This window comes from Parasteatoda tepidariorum, chromosome 6 (genome assembly GCF_982258835.1).
Source record: "Parasteatoda tepidariorum strain Cologne lab strain chromosome 6, Ptep-v5.0, whole genome shotgun sequence".
Lineage (NCBI taxonomy): Eukaryota > Metazoa > Arthropoda > Arachnida > Araneae > Theridiidae > Parasteatoda > Parasteatoda tepidariorum.
In genome coordinates, this window is record NC_141760.1 from 60104711 (window position 1) to 60118544 (window position 13834).

The 13834-nt window shown below is 26.4% G+C and overlaps 1 protein-coding gene across 2 annotated transcripts in view; it reads right to left on the minus strand.

Annotated features, from left to right (window-relative positions):
• Positions 1–2306: 2306 nt before the first annotated feature.
• Positions 2307–13834, minus strand: part of LOC107440556 (cytoplasmic dynein 2 intermediate chain 1) — a 37569-nt gene continuing 26041 nt past the window's right edge. Inside the window, exons 16-24 of one of the 2 annotated variants that reach the window (XM_087165932.1) lie at positions 13746–13789; positions 12767–12947; positions 10758–10845; positions 8903–8969; positions 8748–8806; positions 8026–8071; positions 6513–6690; positions 5055–5127; positions 2307–2470 (exon numbers count right to left, since the gene is read on the minus strand). In XM_087165932.1, coding sequence (XP_087022058.1) covers positions 2369–2470; positions 5055–5127; positions 6513–6690; positions 8026–8071; positions 8748–8806; positions 8903–8969; positions 10758–10845; positions 12767–12947; positions 13746–13789 — 838 coding nt within the window. In that variant the 3' untranslated portion in view covers positions 2307–2368. The remainder of the gene's footprint in view (positions 2471–5054; positions 5128–6512; positions 6691–8025; positions 8072–8747; positions 8807–8902; positions 8970–10757; positions 10846–12766; positions 12948–13745; positions 13790–13834) is intronic. The other variant, XM_087165933.1, reaches the window with a different exon arrangement.

Genomic DNA, 13834 nt, shown 5'->3' on the forward strand with positions numbered 1-13834 from the left:
TACAATAATACATTCAAAGTTTAATTAAAGGTTATTATTTGAAAAGTGAATTAAAATATTTTATAAAAGTAAAAAATTATTTTTATTGTAATTCATATAGCAGGTATGCACAGCCCTTTTTTCAATAAAGGGCCGCATACCCAAGTACCTACACATGTTGACAGCAATTTCATCTTAATTTTAGCATAAATTATCAATGTTTCAGACCCAATCTTTTTATTTGTCAACTTAGCAAAACATTTTTATAAAATTAAATTCTTTTAAATAATTGTAATTTTTTATTATCTTAATTCTTTTAATTAATTCCTTTTCATCAATCTACTTAGCAATATATTTGTATAAAATTAAATTGTTTTAAATGTTAAAATTCATTTAAAACAGAAAAATACCAAACTGATATTTTTCAAAAATGAAAATAATGTATGCAAAAGTTTAACATGTTAATGGTAAATTACACAAATTAAGAACAAGTTTGTAAAAAAATGAAAGTCATTAGACAAGTACCTATTTAAAACAAAGTTAAAAGGGAAAAGTAAAACCAATTTAAAAAAAAAATTTAAGGAGAGAAAACTATAAGTGTATTTAAAAGTGTTAAATATTTTTTGGATCAGATTTCGTTTCAAAATGCAAATTTTGAAGTTCAATCAATTCCATTTTTTCATGGCTTGAATTTTTTCTTACAATTATGAAAAATAACAATGTACTCATTAAGATGTCATCTGTTTTTTATTTTTAACTTAAAATATTAAATATTTGCTACATTTTTAAGGAAAAAATTAATTTAAAAACAGAAAGACATTGGAAAAAGATTTTAATTGATGAAATTTAGTCCAGTGATTTTTTCTAGAGACTAAAGGACTATCTCTCCACATTCAACTCTTTCTCTGTTATAGGGTTTGTCTCCAATTTTTCATATTTGAATCATAATGGTTAAAATTAATGATATTTTTACACAGATTTGATTTTCATCTGATCATCTTACCTGCAGCATTCATTGTCTTAGAGTTCTGGGAACTTTAGTCATTTATATGTAGGTCATCCTATCTTTAATCACTTTCAGCAAATCTCATTTGTTTCAAAACTTTAGAATTATCTCTCTCATTTAAATTCAAATAGCAATTTAATCATACAGGATTATTATTATTCTTTTTTTTGTATGTAAATACTTACTGCAAACTCACTGTATTTTTGTTTAGAAATTATTGAAACTAAATAATCAACATTTTTAATACCTTTACAAATTTTGTCATTTTTAAGTCCAGTTAATAATTCAATAAATAATGAAAATTTGAAACCACGAACTAAGGGTTGTGGCAGTTCAAGGCATTAATATGTTTCAATCCTCAAAAAAGGGATTTTAGGGTGCACATCTTCCTTATTTGATCCAAAATTTGTTCACATATAATTGAACTTAATGATAATAACTAAAATAGGTAAATAAAGACTAAATGGCTAAGCAATATGGAAAAATAAATTAGACATTCCTGAATATTTAATATTTTTATGTAATTGTTTATATGATCATCTTGTGGATAAAATTGTAAAAAGGAAATTAACAATGTAAGAAATCACTACATTAAAAATAAAAACACCACTTAATCCAGGGTGCGAAATTTCAACCTAATATTTAGGGCTGGAGAGTAAATTTTTTCATGTATAAAGTTGAGTTTTGGTATCAAATGAAGCTACTAACTGTTAGAAGGATTATTCAGACTTTCTATAAATGAATCCATCTAACACATTTTGACCCCGGTAAATGGTATGCAAACATAAAATGTTATAAGTATGAGAACATTTCTAATATTTATCTTATTTTAATAATGTGGATGATATTGGAATCATTGAAACATTACGGATACCTTAATTTAAATAATTATTACTTTTTTACACCCTTTTATGGTTTTGGTCATTAAACTACATACTACATTTATATTTGTATATACGATAAACTACATACTTCATACTACATTTGTAACATTTTAAAAATTGTTCATATTTTTAGTGAAAATAGTGGTTAGCAAAACTTTGTACCTTTAAAACTGAAATTTCAAGCTCTGATTTAGACATATATTTGATATGGTACAAATTGCTTATAGGTTCAGTGACTAATTTTTATTTGTAATAAGTTTTTTTCCTTATTTGTGCCTCAATTCATACCTATACCAATTCAATTCAATAAAAGTTTTTGTAATTATTAATCTATGTTTTACTTTTTGCTGCTTAAGGTTATTAAACAGTTTCATAAAAATTTCCAATCTTATGATTTTTAGAGGGTTGCACTTTTAGGCAAATAAAAATGTCTCATAGTGATTTAGACAATTTTATTCAATGTGGTTATTAAAAATATAATCTGGTATAAATATATAGGCTACAAATTTTGCATAAAATAAAGCTGTTTCTTATAGTTGTCTTCAGATATTTGATGTTGAAGAGGATGCACTTCAACTTCTCCATTTTCTTTCGCTATAAGCTAAAATAAAGTCCATATATCAGTAATCAGAAAATATTTATAAGAAATGTTTATAAAAAAAAGTAATACATTTGTTTTGAAGACATTTGATAAAGAAATGTATTCATAGGTGTATTAAATAAGTAAAGCTTTTAAACTGAAACATAGTGTTTATTCAAAATTTTAATTAAAAAAATACACATAAATAAATAAGCACTCTGTGTCAGATGGAAAATTTACAATAAAACGTAATGTTAAAACTGCATATACATCAGTAAAATTAAAACTTATGTCAAACAGGAAAAATTAATTAGCATAATTAGTAAGCAAAAATTTTAACCCTTCTAGCATATGAGAAAGTTGAATTTCTCCCATATACAGTTATTTCCCATTGAATGTAAATAACTGGCTTATTACATAGAGAAGAAAATGTCTCAAAATATGTGTATTTGAAGAGTGTTATTTTTGTGATTGGGTGTTGTTGTTTAATTATGTAATGTATAACTTTCAGTAAGTTTCACTCTCACTTTACTTCACATCTATACTCCATAGTAAGTATCTTTGTTTTCTCTTTCCCCTCAAATTAAAATTTTTTGAATTGTGAGCCTTCCTGCACCCCTTTGTTTCCAATTTATATGGGCACTTAATTTAGAATGAACTATGCAAACTTTTTCCTCAAATGGCAATTTGCTGATGATTGATTGCTAACCATTATTTGATGGGTCACAAACAAAATAGTGTATACTTTCTGGTTTTAAATTACACTTGTAACTGAAACAATTTAATTTTTTTATTATTATTTTTTTTTTAAATATGCATACTTTATTTTTTTCATTTAAAGTGAGAAATTTTTTGTATAAAGCAAGGAATTTATCAATTATGAAAAATAAATAAACAATTTAAATAATAAAAAATAAATAAATAATAAAATTTCTTTCACTCATCTAAATTAGGCTAATGTAAATGTGTAATAAATTAAAATAGATATTGGATCATAGTACAGTGAAACCTCTCGGGAGCGAACTCCTTCAGTTCCACAGTAAAATAGTCGTTCTTAAGGGTCGAGGTTGGTCGTTCTTAAGGGTTATCTTCATTGACTTTAAAATATTGAAGGTACATGATTTTTTGCTAGCAATTTTAATTTTACTCCTTCTCATTTTTCTGATGCGAAATGTCCCCTGTGTTCACATCATAAAAACCGAATTGATGAAAAAAATTAAGCGTCAATAAAAATAACCTTTACTGATATAATTATGTGTGAAAATAAATTTACCAATTATGCATGATAGAACTGCAAATTTAAAATAAAAAATTATGTTTTTTGTTTAAGTTTGCATTTAATTTTATATCATAAAAATTAGTTAACTTTAAAAAATGAGAAGAGGTTTGTTTGTTTGAGATGCTCAGTTTTTTCTAAAATAACTTTTTTTCTAATTTAACTTCCAGTTCTAAAATATGTATTTTAATAGCATTATCTTTAGTGCATTCTGACTGAGACAAGATTATTATTACCTTATTTGATATTTTCTGTATTTGGTTTGGAGGTTTGTCCGATCGCTGGAAGGGGTTTTGATGGTCAAAAACAATAAGTCTATGGTCGAAATCTGTGTGCTTTCCAAAAGTGGTCGTAAAAAGAGGATGTCGCTACAATGAGGTGGTCTTTCTTGGAGGTTTCACTGTATTATTATTTTTTTTAATATTTTAAAACAATCAATGTTCAACTTTAAAATTCATTATTCATTTCTTTATTTATGAATGTATTTCTTTCTTTATTTAAAATATTTATTCATTTCTATATTCGTCAATCTCATATATTTTTTACCAGTAAAGTATCAAAATCATTAGTACCTATCTTGTTTGCCATTATAGAGTAGTTAACAAAATATTTTTTTTTCGCCACTCTCTAAAAACTTGATTTCACAATGAGGATTATAGAAAAACCATTGTATTTTTTGCTTCATTCATTTTACTAAGAAGTTATAAATTTAAAGTCAGATACATTATCAATAAAGTGAGTCCAAATTTGTGTTTCTACAACCACTACTAAATGGCACCTGCATTTAAATTTTTTGAGGAAAATTAAGTTTTCTTTCTCAACTTTTTTTTAAGCTTAGATGGGGTCTAAATATTATTTTATTGAGCTGAATCTTTCTAAATATTAGTTTTATACAATCTTTTACCTTTTTTTGGTACCTTTTTAGAGGAAGCCATGAAAGATTCAGTAAAAAAAATATTTCCCTCATGTCAATAAAATTTCTCATGTTCCATCCTACTCTACGCACTTGAAATGATTATAGTTTGGATGGCCAAATATTAATTTTCTGTTTAAATTTACATTTCGTCAGCGTTTTAATCAAAATTTAGTTAAAATAATAATAATATTGGAATTTTTTTTTCTATTACTAGCCATCTCAAAGTGCTTTGCTGCCAAGCTCTGTAGTTTTTAGTTAATCCCTCTTTTTTTTCACCACTATTGTTTTTACACTTTATAAATCCTTTATAGATTAGGTTTTAAACAAACTCAAGGTTGCTTTTTCACAAAAAAAAAATCTAACAATCACTAATACAACTAAGACTGAAAAGTAAATACTTAAATTAAACTTACTAAGTTTGAAATTTTTTCAGTCGCAGAATCTGTAGATTTTTTCTCTACTGCTTGTAAAACAAACCAAGTAACTCTAAAAATAAATTATAATATTCAAAAAATGTTTAAGCAATTTTCTTTACTGTAGACACAGAAATAATTATATAAATATAGTACCATTTTAAAATTATATTAGGCAAGTAAGAATAGGTAATTTCTAATTGTGATATAAATTACAGCATTACAAAAACTGGAAGCTATTATTAAAAAAAACAAACAAATAGCCCTATTATCTCTATGACAGCACTGGAAAATGTTTCATGTTGAAACAAAAATACACGCAAAAGATTTTAAAAGCGTGGCAATTAATTTTGAGAAAAAGATTGCATTTTGAGGGGGGGGGGGGGGATTCATACATAAACTTAAACACTTAATCTTAATGATTGTAGAATTTTGAAGAAAACGGTTATAGAAGTGCCTATTTTTTTATTCAAGAAAACTATGCTGAACTAAGTGCATGTAAAATCTATGTATTCATTTTTTTATTTTTGAGTAAATTTTTAGCTTGAAATAAAAATTAAATTTTAATGAATTCACCTTTTGACTCTAACTCCATAATGCTATCAAATATCAAAAAATGCACAGAATGCAAACCACATATATTCACAAAGAGCCTAACTAAGTAACTGAGTTAAGATTATTAAAAATATATCACAAATATAAATGCTTGACGAGTACTGACATTTTGTTTAAAGTAAACTAACATATTACAAATAATCTGGTACTGCTATTTAGTGTAAAGGTAGAGAAATTAACATGATTTTGGGCATAAGAAATAGATTGTTTTAATCTTGTTGGCTCATTAGTTTTGAACACTCCAGCCAGGAAATATCATGGTGGCACAAGAAATAGAGGGTGCAACTGCATCTCATTACTTTGCGGAGAGCGAGAAGGAAGGGTTTACACTTTCTTTTAAAAATATATATTCATATTCTCTTTCATAAATACTTTTTCCAAATATGTAGAGATGGTTCTTTTTTCTGTTTAATTTACCCCTTCTGAGTTAATACATTCTAAAGGCGAGCAAATCCTTTATGAAAAATATTTAAAAATTTCTTTACTTTTGAACATGAGCATTACACAGAGGGCCAATTTTTCAGGAGACGAAATTAAACTACAGAGTCGTAATAGTTTCTAAATTTCACACATAAGAAAAAAAAAGTTCTTAAATGTGCTAAATACCTGTAAAAACATTAATTATTTTATCTTTTTCTTGTTTTTAACTTTAAGGAATATAAATTGATGATCATTCACAAAAATTTTATTTTTGTCTGAAATATTGGACGGGGGGGGGGGCTTTTAAAGATTTCTAATTATTTAGGGGGACATATACCCACCATTTCCCCCAAATGGTGCCATGCTTTTAAATAAAAGTTATAGCTCATTATAAAAAGCTAGAAAAAAATATATATTATTTACTTGCTATCCTGAAAGTGATAACTTTGAACTGGGTGTAAAGAATCTTGCATCAAATCCCAAAAATGTATAAAGGAAAAAGAACTAAGAATATAAAATACTGTAGGCTGTACGGTGGACCATTGTAGGAGATTGACAGATTCTCCTTTTTCACTGCATAGGAATTCCATTAAGGGTCGAACTATTAATTAAAGAAAAAAAAAGCATCAAACAATTATTTAAAACAGATTTAACATTTAAAATATTTTCCTAATTGTTATATATTTTCATAACAGGCATATTTTTAGAAGGAAATAGACGGAATTTAACATGTAAGATTTTAAAAGTGATCATAGACGTTTGATATATGATTTTTACTATGTTGCCAATGAACATATTTGAAAAAAATTAGTAATAACTAAAAAAAAAATAATTATATAGTAAATTTATACTAGTAAAATTTAGAGATATTGAGTGATGATTAAATTTATACCCTCCCCTTTAGCATAGTTCTTTGAACATGAGTGAAATATTTAATTTTAAGAAACAAATTGAAAAAGTAGAAGTTACTAATTTTTTTTTCTGAGGTTAAAAAAATAATATACCTATGCATATACGAAATTTTCTAATTTAAATAGGTGTTATATTTTGGCATCTAAAAGATTTTGCAACAAAAAATCCACATCGTAAGCTATGAACTTCGATACACAACTTTCTATGACAAATCTAAATACGAAATTGAAAATATTTATTCAATATGAGGATGAATTCAAAAAATAAAAAAAAAACCTACAAGCAATAGCATTTAAAAATAATTAATGGTGAAAGCTATATTTCCCCAGAGTGAAGACAAATGGTTCTAGTTATCTAGTAAGAGTTGTGAGAATAGGGAGTGTTACTCAAAACATACGTCGGAGCTGGTAAAAGAGAAGCACCCTGACACAATGAGTGTGAATGTTACCCTCTTGTATGCCAGGTTCCATGCGTGTGAAGTTCGAGCAATGCTGCTAAACCTCAAGTGGTGAGTCTTCAGCCTCTCATACCGCCCATATTTGGCATTCAGTGACTTTTTCCTGTTTAGAGTATCAAATGAAAGTTTATTTGGAACAAGTTTTTCCACAGGTAGTTCTGTAAAAATTGACTCAACAGGCTAGGATATGATTTCGATTGAGGTAGGTTGAACAAATTGGTCCTTAACTCCAATAAATGCCTGGCGTCCAAAAGTATTCAGCAAGTATTCTATTTTTCCTGTATTCTATTTTTTGTAAACTATAAATAATTTTTTTTATTACCCTTGTGATTATTCTACTTATTTATCATTTTTTTTGGATCCATTCATGTTATTCATGCAAGTTTCTTTCTTCTAGTTTTGAATATTAATTATCTATAAATTATTGCAAACTTTGATCAAGAAATTTTTAAAAAAATATCACAAAATTCTTTAAAGAAGTGGAAGCACAAAACAGAAATTATTAAAAATAAAATTTTAAAGGTATTGTTAAAAATGATAATGAAGTTAAAATGAAATCTTACAAACCTATTTTCAAGTTATATAACTTGATGCTGCCATCATTGCACCCAACCTATATTAATAGATAATTTGCCATTACACACAGATTAAGCTATAAATATTTCTTAGGGAAAAAAATCATACATTTATTTTTATTCACAATTAAATGTTAACATGCAGAAAAAATTTTCTTACAATGTAAAAACCATATTTGTTTTTCATTCATTATAATGAAAAGTAAGATCATTAATAAACATAAAAAATTACCTTCAAATATTAAAATTTTACTTTAACTGTCTACCCAATTGCTAATATATATATATATATTTATATTATATTAATAATATATATATAATATAATATTATAATATATATATATAAACTGAATTAGATAATAGCACAAGATGCATTGAGTGTTCTTCAAAACTTTTTTAATGTTTATCCTTTAACCATAAAGTGAAAAAAAGTAAATTTTAAGATTTAGCTTTTTTTTAATAAATAGGAAATTTTTTTATAACTTTGTTTGTATATTTTGTATTTATTCTTCCTCACCACATTTTTATTAAAAAATAACTGGTCTTAGAAACCTCAATGAAACAGTCAAGTATAGCAGTTAAATTTTTTTAAATCATTTCATCTAGCATTTCTTGTTGGGTTTAATACTTCTTAATTTTTTGTTTCTGCAATAATAAATAATTATTAATAATAAAATAAAAAAAGATTGTAATAAATTTTAACATATTACTTACAAGAAATAAATCTTTGTTATGTGGTGAACAATCAATGCAGCGAACTTCATATGTGAAATCTACAAATCAAGAAACAAAAAAAGCACACATTTAGCAGAGAAGTTAATACTTTAAAATTCTATTGAATAATTTTTTCAGGAAATGTACATGTTTACCTAACTCATTTGAATAAAATCGAGGCTCAACAGTTCCACTATGGCGAGTTACATGCAATACTAATCCCTGAAATAAAGCAAACTCTTTAATAACAATTAATAATTGTTTTGAAACTGTTATTAGTTAAATAAACAGAAAAAGTTATTAAAAATTATAAGTTATAAGGCTGTATTTATAAATTTAAAAGTTTTAAGAAATAGTAAATTAAAAATTCTTCTTTATAATGTGTAACAGTGGTTTTATAAAAAATAAGTTTTAAATCATAAATAAAATCTTTACTCTTCCTGATATACAATAATAGAAATGTTAAAACTTAAAGGAAATGTGGAAAACGTTTGATGACTGAATTATTTTGTTATTATTTTTTTCATAAAAATAAGAAGTATTAAAGAATTGACCAAATATTTATATATAAATATAACATAAAAATATATAAATATTTAGACAAATTTCTTTTGTGTTTTCTTTAATATTTCTCATAATTAAACTTTTAATAAAAAGAGGACTAAATTCTAGAAAATGAAGTACTAGAAGAACAAAAAAAGACTCTGTTAAACAGGGCTAAAGAGAATAGAAGGGCTGGTTCACTCCTTTGAAGTATCTCTCGCCGCGCCGATCCTCCGACGTTACTCTAGTGACGTCACTTTGGCGCAAAGCTCGCACTTTTACTTCAGAAACGGAGCGTTTGGCCTTACTAGCTGTAACTAATATTGGATCATTTCTTTTTGCGAGATATTCTAAGACATTTGTTATTTTCTATAATGACTTTCCTCAGTTTTTGCAGTGAATTTACAAGAATTTAAAACTATTATCGAAATGCCAGTTTGCGCGATTGCAACTTGCAAAAATTCTGATACAAAAACAAAAGGAAAAAGTATAATTTTTCGCGTGTTCCCTAAAGTAAGTGAACAACTATGTAAAGAATGGATTCCGAAATGACACAGTTAATATAAAACTGCAATACGCTTATTCTGTCGTAAAGAACTTTTATAAAAATTCATTATCTAAATAGAAACCGCCTCGTTACTTCATAACAGGTGAAAAGAATTAAAAGATGGATAAAGTCAAAGAAAATTAAAATGTAAATAAAAAGTATAAATAAAATATATAGTATATAGTTGAAATTCTCCTAATTTCATAACATATTTTTTAATGTAGTTATTCTAAATATTTATGATTTTTTTTTTTAAATTATATTCTCTTCAATTTAAATATCTATAAATTATATCATCGTAAATTTAAATGTCTATAAACAATTGTAAAATTTCTAATGTCATTATGAACCTAAATTATTATTTTGCTTCAGTAATTGGCGTTTAAGGTTGATGTTTCCTAATGATAAAGTATGAACAAATTGCTATTAACGACATATTTTAAAATCAGGGATTCTAAATTTTACGTAACTTATCGTTATAAAAGAATATGTAGATTAAAAAAGTGTCGATATATGCCTTCATTTTTCTTAATAGTTAAAGTTAAAACTGAACTTTTTAAAATAAAGTATTTATCGTGTCATTTTCACCAACTAGCAAAACATTTTTATAAGTTTAAAATGGTATTTTTTTTTAATATAATAACCAAGAAAGTTTTTTTTGAACTATGTTTATGAACGGAAATAATGTGTTAATTACGTAAAGTTTGAAGGCTAATAACCAGAAAAAGTTTAACTTATTTTTACAAAGAGAAAGATGCAAAGTTATCATAATATCTTTGCTTGCGATCTCCGAGATCTGTGGACACAGTGACGTCATGAGGAGGGAAATCGTAGCTTCAGCTCTAAGAGCGGAGTGAACTAGCCCTTCTATTCTCTTTAGCCCTGCTGTTAAAGCAACAAAGGAAAACTTTAATATTTACCACATCAGTTATGACAAGCATTCGACTTGAATCTTGAGGTATGAGTCGGAAATCAAAAGTCCTCATACTTATTTTGTGTTCCATTTGTCTAAAAATCCAGAAATGTTAATAAAAAAAAATTAACAAAGTATAATATAAATAGTATATATATGACAGATTGAAGATAATTAGAAGTAAACTTAAAATAATTCAATCAGCATGTAGAGAGAATATAATATTGCAATTGCTTTGAGTTTACAAAAACTAAAAAATCTCATTTGCAGATTTAATATTCAGCATATATTTTATTTGAAAGAAAATATTGTCAAATCAATTATAAAAGAAAAGTGTATGTAACTCTTGTGCGAAGTGTACAAGCTAAAATGTTGACAATTTCACATTAAATAAATCATTGTTCTTAGATATATCATAGATAAAAATGTTTTTTCAAATTTCAACTTTATGGATAAAAAAATTTAATACAAGCAAACATTTTTTACTAATAAGTGATTGAAAATAAAAAGAAACGATTGATTAGAAGTTGGCAAAATATGAAGTTGTGTGAACTGCATTGGTAATAAACATGTTTTTTCAAAGAAATCACACGGTACTCAGTAAATTTCAGCATAGATATGGAGCATTTGATAATAATAATTTAAAGATAATAAAACTTCAACTTAAAAATTAATACATTAATTAAATTTTTTAAAAGATGCATAACGTATTTTTATTATTAAAACTATAAAACATATCAGCAATAACAAAACAAACATATCTTAAAAATCAATAATTTTTTGAATATTTTATTGGCAGAATATTCATTATTTAATTAGAATAATTTTTGAAAAATTTCCAGCAACTAAAAAATTACTAGAATTTTTTAAATTTATTTCAAGGTAGTGGCGCGACAGCCCATAGAAGGGGCCAAGGCATACTGTGCCCATCTCAGTTTTCTTGACCTTGGGGGCACTGGGGTGCAGGAAAATATGTTCCGGTCAGGTGATCAGCCAAACGCGGAACCCCCAGTGTTTAGTTTCCAAGCATGCTTGGTACTCATTTATGGACCCTCTGAAGGGATGAAAGGCTGAGTCAACCGTGCCCGGTCTGAGGATCAAACCCAGGACCTGTGGCATGGGAGAGCAAAGCACTACCACTCAGCCACCGGGCGTCTTTCAAGATAACAAGGGATGTTTAATAATTTTAATAGTAATGTTTTAAAAAGTATTAAAATTACAGCTATAATTTTAATGCTTTATTAAAATATCACCACCAAATTTTCAAATGAACACGCAAAGATTACTTTTTGTGACATTATTGTAAATTTTCAAAATTATCAACTTTGGACCTAATATAGAATTAAAAATGTCTCTAAAAGTTTTCCAATATGGGTTGCAACGCATCTATTGATATCTCATCTCATTACTTGACAAAGATTATTTTTACGGATGCCAAAGACTTAAGAAGTTGATTAAGAAACCTAGTCTCCAAAATGAACCATACGAAAAAATTCTGTCAGGTAAATGAATTTTCTTCTGCTGTAAAAAAAACAAACAAACAAGAAAATACACATTCTTCCATTTTTAGTGTCTTCAGCTCTGTGGGTTGGAGCAGATTCATATCAGAAGATGTTATTTAGATAATCTACCTATTTATAAAAGAAAGCATAGGCAAGTTTTGCTATATAAATCTTTGGTTTTAATTTCTGTCCAAGTCATTTCTTGTCACCCTGTATTTTGTTTTCCGTTTTAAAAAGGACACACATTTCCATAAAGGAATTTAAATATAAAACTTAGTACACTTTATGTTAAATTAAAATGAATACCTTCTAATACAGACTATAATTATAGATCAGACAAAAAATGTTTTCTCTTAGAAAATTACTGTATAAACCTGCTTACAATAACCGTTGAGGTGTAAAATCTTTGAGCAAAGTCTAAGATACTTTTATTTTCCATCTATAGACTTTTATTTTTTTATAAACACAACCTAATCATTGAATAATATGAAAGGATACTAAAACATATACTTACAAGGATGGAAGATCGTGTAGATCTATACTAGAGCTTCTAACAAGCCTGTATTTACCTCCAGGTGCCAATCCAAGATCAGTTTCAGTCCCAGATATATCAGGTTTAAGAACTTCGATTACTACCCAAACATTAATGATACCCATATCTTCTAGAGTAAGCACATGAAAATTTTTAGCATAACCTGTAATTCATGAACATAAATATAGTTTTCTGTTAATTAATAATTGAATTCATAAAAGATATTAAAACAAAATTGATTGAGAAAATGCAAACGCTTTCTGAGAATATTGTAGAAAAAATTTTCTGAATTAATATGTCATAAAAAAGTAGCATTGCCTCTAAATTAAAAAGCATTTGCACTGAAAAAACTTTTGATTTTTCAGTGCACTTAATTCAGTTCATTTGCACTTAAAAACATTTGAAAAAAGTTTGTAAATTATTGTACCTCTTTCAGCGTAAGCAATAATGAAGAAAAGAAAAGAAAACCATGAAAATGTGAATTTAATCATTTTCTCAATGGTGCATTGAAATATTAATAAATTCTAAACGTCGCATTCTATAGTAAATAAGTGTTGAGTTTTCTAATTGCAGGTACTATTCTTCACAAAAAAAAACTTGCCCTGAGCAATGCTGCCCAATAAAATTTAAGTAATTAACAAACCTATACACTCATAATTGCATCTAGTATTGTAACAAATGATAGGTAGTGAAGAAAACTTTTGAAAAAATTGTCTACTCTTTAGTGAAAGTAAAGGACAGAAAAAATATAAAAGAAATTATAATTAATTTTACACAGGAAGATTAATTTAACATTAAAAAGTTTAAGAACAATTTTATTTTTTAAAAAAATGCCTAATCAACACTTCCATTATAGGAAAATGGAACTAAATTTTAGGCATATGATCAAAAATAATAAAGTTCATTTTAGTAAATTGTTGAATTCATGAAAAATAAAAGAGCAATAGTGTTATAAACTTACTTGTTTTTACAGAACTAGAGGATTTCCAATTCACTTCTGTTTGACTAAAAAGAAACTCTAATAAATATTTCAAATGTTTAAGTTATGTA